This window comes from Daucus carota, chromosome 4, assembly GCF_001625215.2.
Source record: "Daucus carota subsp. sativus chromosome 4, DH1 v3.0, whole genome shotgun sequence".
Lineage (NCBI taxonomy): Eukaryota > Viridiplantae > Streptophyta > Magnoliopsida > Apiales > Apiaceae > Daucus > Daucus carota.
In genome coordinates, this window is record NC_030384.2 from 50,162,015 (window position 1) to 50,167,605 (window position 5,591).

The 5,591-nt window shown below is 35.5% G+C and overlaps 1 protein-coding gene and 1 long non-coding RNA gene across 3 annotated transcripts; one reads left to right on the forward strand and one right to left on the reverse strand.

Annotated features, from left to right (window-relative positions):
• Positions 1-732, forward strand: LOC108218180 (uncharacterized). The gene is made up of 2 exons (XR_001806305.2): positions 1-322; positions 543-732. It is a non-coding gene; the product is annotated as an uncharacterized LOC108218180 (long non-coding RNA).
• Positions 733-1,466: 734 nt separating this feature from the next.
• On the reverse strand, positions 1,467-4,720 carry LOC108216616 (receptor-like protein EIX2). Of its 2 annotated transcripts, none has more exons than XM_017389429.1 (2): positions 1,879-4,720; positions 1,467-1,733 (listed from the first exon to the last, which is right to left on the reverse strand). In XM_017389429.1, the coding sequence occupies exon 1, from the start codon at positions 4,717-4,719 to the stop codon at positions 1,882-1,884; it is 2,838 nt and encodes a 945-aa protein (XP_017244918.1). In that variant the 5' UTR covers position 4,720; the 3' UTR covers positions 1,467-1,733; positions 1,879-1,881. The 2 variants fall into 2 exon arrangements, with proteins under 2 accessions (XP_017244918.1, XP_017244917.1); XM_017389428.1 differs by having other exon boundaries at positions 1,467-1,736.
• Positions 4,721-5,591: the final 871 nt, after the last annotated feature.

The following is a 5,591-nucleotide window of genomic DNA, read 5'->3' on the forward strand; positions in this document are numbered from 1 at the left end:
AATTAACATAATAAAATTGATATGGCCATCCAATAATGACATAAGGAACAGGAGTGACAAAAAAGAGCGTGTTAACAGAAAAAGGGTAGAGAACAATATAGAGTTGAAAATGGCTTCTCACCCTCCACTCCAACCCTATTTTTCTCATTTCCCTCTTCTCCTTATCTTCATCTTTCATTTCTCTTTTCCTCATCAATCTCAAAGATGAAACTACCACATATCATGAAGAAGAAAATGAAGAAGAAGAGAAGGCCAGAATTTTAAGACACATTTCTTCAACCAAATATGGTGCTAGGACAAAAATGCCCTTGCTTATTCTGAGGTATCACTATATAACTCTTCCTCAATGTCCCTCTATATTGAGGGTTTTTTGGACATTAACATCACATGCTAGCAGGCTAAATCTAGAGTTAACCTTGGAAAATTTTTATGATTCTTTTTAATGCATAATTTTTTGTTTTCTAAAATTTAGCACAGTTTCAAAATTCTGGTTCCGTCACCGTGAATACACCTCCGTGATAATGGTTTTGTTAATATTGTAGGCGCAATATTTAGTCAGCAGTCAGCACCACTTCTATCTCTTGAATTACGGGGAACAAGGCATATAGGATGGAGCCAGGCATGAAGCATTGGAATCGAGTGTTGTAGTTATTATGGTGTATGTAGATAATTACAGTAATCAGTTTCAAGAATGGTGTTTTTGATGGCTATATATAGATATTTAATTATTTATATCGATGTTTCTATCTGGAGGATGGTCACGGACTTGTGCATGTAAGCTAGCTGGTGATCTGAACATGTCCTGATCGATGTCCATTTACTAGTCTTGGTCAGATCTCACATCTTACTAGTTTGTTGATTATCAAGAATGATAATGGACTGAGTAAGCTTAATTTTATCTTGACACTGACACCACTCACGAGTCATGCAGTACCCTTAACGCTGCCATGCATAAACCGGGGAGGCACGGTCGCACTCGCACCCTGAGGAGCCTCCGACCGATTTGATTAGCAAGCAGAGACGGAACTAGAATTTTAGCCTAGCGCGGGAAAATTTTCTGCTGTCAAAATAGCTTTGTTGCTGCAGGCCTGAAGCATATCTGAGCTGAATTTGAATTTGGACTTTGGGGGAGAAGGTCCAGCTCCATAATTAGTTAATTACCGAGAGCAGAAATAATTTGTTCAAAATATTTATCTATTTATGTTTTCAGTGCAAGTTTTAAAAAATACTCCCAGATTAAGTTTACATCACATATAATTATTTGAATCTGTGATTTTTATTTTCCAGTATTAAATTTACATCGTAAATAATTATTCAGTTAATATGATCAAATATTTTAAAACGGAAGAAGTATTTGGGTCGGATTTGTATCAAAACCCTCCTGTCACATCTCTTTTGAATGATTAGTTTGATGAATGAAAGTAATATAACTAAATCACTGATACTTCTGCAGGGGGCATCACTGATTTAATCCTTAATATCTCTGAAATATATAACAAGCCATAACAAAGCATGACTGGTTTCTCTTATTCTTAAGTCTTACTCTTTTCTGATGAAATCTGACTCACGCTCTAAATACTTAATTCTGGAAACTAATATATTGAAAACCAACGGCAAATACTGCTAGCTAAAAACAACTGGAAACACTATTAATGAAGCTTTATTTATATGATGCAGAATTTCACAACTTCCTTCTCCTCCAGCTTCAAGGTTACAGCTTGCGAAGCATGAATCTGCTAAAAAATGCGAATAATTTCACCATGTCAGTGTATATTATACTGATTTTATAAAGAAACTCACTCATCAATTGACATTAAAACAATTAGGAAAACCAAAGAAGATGAACTACTACTTAGGTAAGAGTTTGTTTAATTTCACCTTTCAGTACTGGAATTTCCGCGGAAACAAGGCAATGGCAATCTTTTCAGAGACTCTTTCAACAGAGTAAAAGTAAGAAAGCCTCCAAGAGTCGATGAAATACAGAGAAGCGCAGAATCCCAAAAGGCCAACAAAGAAACCAGGTGATATCCCAGTGTAAAACCAAATGTGCTCATCATACGAGCCAGTATCATCTTTTCTGTGATCTGATTTCGCGTCAGTAATGCAAGACTTCAGGGGTTGGCCACATAGATTATTGTTGCCAGCATAGATGGAGGGATCTTCAAGGGTCTGAAGCTGGTTTCCTGTAGGTATTTTCCCTGATAAATTATTGAAGGAGAGGTTCAAGCGGCTTAAAAAGCTTAAATCTGATAGACTCTGTGGAATACGACCAGAAAGCTTATTCTTAGACAGATCAAGATATTCTAGTTTACTTAGTTCCCCGATTCCTTCAGGTATCCTTCCACTTAGCTGATTACCCGATAAATCCAAATTTACTAAGCCTCCAAGATCCATCAACTCTTCTGGAATCTCTCCTCTGATATCGTTGTCTGACAGATCAATGGAAAACAGATACCCGAGTGTGGATGTGTATCTTAGCTCATACCCTTTCGCGTCATCTACTATCATTTGACCACTTAAATAACTGAAACCTGGATGTAGAACTTCGCTTTCACCTTCAATCATGGCAATAAGATTGCCGAAACAAGAAGGAATGTTTCCTGTGATTTGATTTTGTGCCAGGTTTAAAAGTTGAATTGATGGGCAGCTGCAAAGCTGTGCTGGAATATTGCCATAGAGATTGTTGGACCGGAGTATTAAATACTTTAGACGAGGTAATTGTTCTCCGGTCCAAGGGGGAAAATTATCATTCAGATTATTTTTTCCCAAATCAAGTGTCACCAGCTCTGTCAAATTTTGGAAGGACAGGGGAATTTTCCCATGAAACGAGTTGTTGTGCAAGTTTAAATAATTGAGATGTACTAGATTACCCAAAGCCGCGGGAATTTCACCTGAGAAACTGTTATTCATCACATCGAAATGGGTCAATTCTGTTAGGTTTCCTAAACACTGGGGGAGCTCTCCTGTAAACTTGTTGTTTGAGAGAATTAAAGTCGATAAGGACTTCACATTGCACAAGAAAGCAGGAAATTCACCCGAAAAACGGTTATTTGAGAGTGCTAATGTATTCAAACCAACTGGAGCTGCTGAAACTGATGACAGTCCTTCGAAATTGATGTCATTGTCAGATAAATCAATGGACTTGAGCCGAGATACGAACACACTCACAAACCAATCAGCCGGAATGATATCTGATATGCCCGAATTTGCCAAGAAAATGTAACTGATCTGTTTCTGTGTCTGGAGCCAGCGGGGAAATTTGGGCCCGACTGTCATGGACTGCAGGTATATATATCTGAGCTGAAAGGGAGGAACCCAATTCGAACTAACATTCAACACTAAGTTAGACCCTGAAGAAATAGCCAAATAAGCCAGTTTCGAGAGACTAAAAAAGTGATGCTCTGATAGAATACCCTCCCATGCATTACCCATAAGATACAACTGTTCTATATTTGATAGTTCTCCAAAGCATTTCGGAAGGCTTCCACTCAGATGATTATCATAAATGTACAATATTTTTAACTTGGACAATTGGCAAAATGATTCCGGCAGACCACCACTTAATTCATTCGTTTGTGAATAAAGTTGTGTAAGTTCCGCGAGTCTGCCAATCTCGTGTGGAATTGAACCATTTAGTTTATTAGATGAAAGATCGAGTTTTGAAAGTGATTTCAAATTTCCAATAGATGGAGGGATAGAGCCTCGGAAACCATTGAAAGAAAGATCAAGTCTAGAAAGTGACGTCAAATTTCCAATCCCATCAGGAATAAAACCTTGAAAACTATTGTGTGAAATATCAAGATCAGTGAGAGATGTCAAAGCCACTAAACTTTCGAGGATCAAACCTTGAAAGTTATTGGAACCGAGATTAAGAACAGTGAGAGATGTCATCTTTTCAATAGAATTTGGAATTTGGCCATTAAATTGGTTAGACCCAAGAACAAGATTTTCAATGTCACTATTGTTCAAAACCCATAACGGAAAAGAAGATTTGAGGTAATTATAACTAAGATCAAGTGAAACAAGAGATGTTAAATTCATAAAAATCGGATAAGAATCGATTTTTTCAGGTAGGTGGCAGTTGATCATCACAAGCACTGTAATTGAACTAGGAAGTGGAAACCAATTATTGGCGCCAGAAAGATCTACCCCGGAGAGATCCAAGTGTTCCAACAAAGAAAGCTTAGATAACCACCCCATATCATCAATACTTAACAGAGGATTACCATTTAAATCAAGGTACCTTAAACTCGAAAGATTTCCTAGATGACGCGGAACTAAACCTTTAAAATTCGAGTTAGAAAGGTTGAGATATGTAAGATCCTTAAACCAACTTAAAAATTCGGGAATTCGGGTTTCCTCAAAATCATTGAAACTCAAGTCCAAGTAACTCAGATATTTCAAATGGAGCAAAGAAGAATTTATTTCGTCACCTTTTAAACCAGCACCTCGAAGATCAAGTTGAATGACTCGGCCGGTTCTTTTGTTGCAGCTAATTCCATGCCATGCACAGCAATCATCTCCGACCCATGACGATAAGTTATTTGATTCATCGATGAGACTATTTTTAAGGATCAACAGAGCTTGTTTCTCGTTTTCAATGCAGCTCTTGTTCGAATAGGCTCCAACTATGCTCCCATAACCGAACTTTAAAGTGGACAATAAACTGAATGCGCAGACAAGTATGAGTAAACTAGTAGTACTTTTTTGCATTTCCATAGCTGGGTAAGAAACTATATATTATAATATTGGCTTGGTTGTGAGCAACTTTATATATATTTTAATCCAAACTTACATGAACACGACACGTGAAGGGGATAGGTGTCTGTGTAACAAGTTACATTAATATTTAAAATTATAAGAATAATTAAACATAAAGATGAGACGTATTCTTTTAATTTATTAATGAATAATAGTTAAATTAATATTTTCTCTGTCATATTTAATTGTATATTTTTTTTCAATAATTGACAGTATTTTAAGGTGAATACAAAGTCACTTTCATAATTTATTTTGTTGAATTATTATTTATCAAAATAAATATTAAAAATAATTTATAAAATTATAATTTAACTGAGCTTAAAATATATATGGAGACCCCTAGATCCCCGGTATATACGATATTTAATATTTACACATAATTTTAAACATCAATATTAATTTATTATTGACATCCCTCAACTTAATTATTATTAAGATCAGTATTCGGTTTAATAATTATGTTGTAGAACATAATATTATGTATAATTATTGTGTAGATTGATTAACTTGTTAAACATAATTTTCAGGTTGTCAGATCACTTGTTATATTTTATCTAATTTTAAGTAAGGTGAACTGCATGACTCCATTTTAAATGTAACTCTATATATTCTTATTTCTATTTTATATATGATATTTATTTTCCATTTCATTTTGTTTGCATAATCATAATATTACGAGTCCCGGTTTGGGATTGGACGGTAGACGGTTGGTATAATTAGGTGAAGAGACTGAGCATCAGGACTCAAAATGCCATTTCTCAAATTTTCCACAAATCATTAGCTTGAGTTGAATGAGTGAAAATGAGTGAAAGGGAAGAGAAACAAAGTTT

Bases quoted from the DNA above. Each gene is read 5' to 3' on its own strand.
- LOC108216616 (XM_017389429.1), bottom strand. From the start codon at position 4,719: ATGGAAATGCAAAAAAGTACTACTAGTTTACTCATACTTGTCTGCGCA.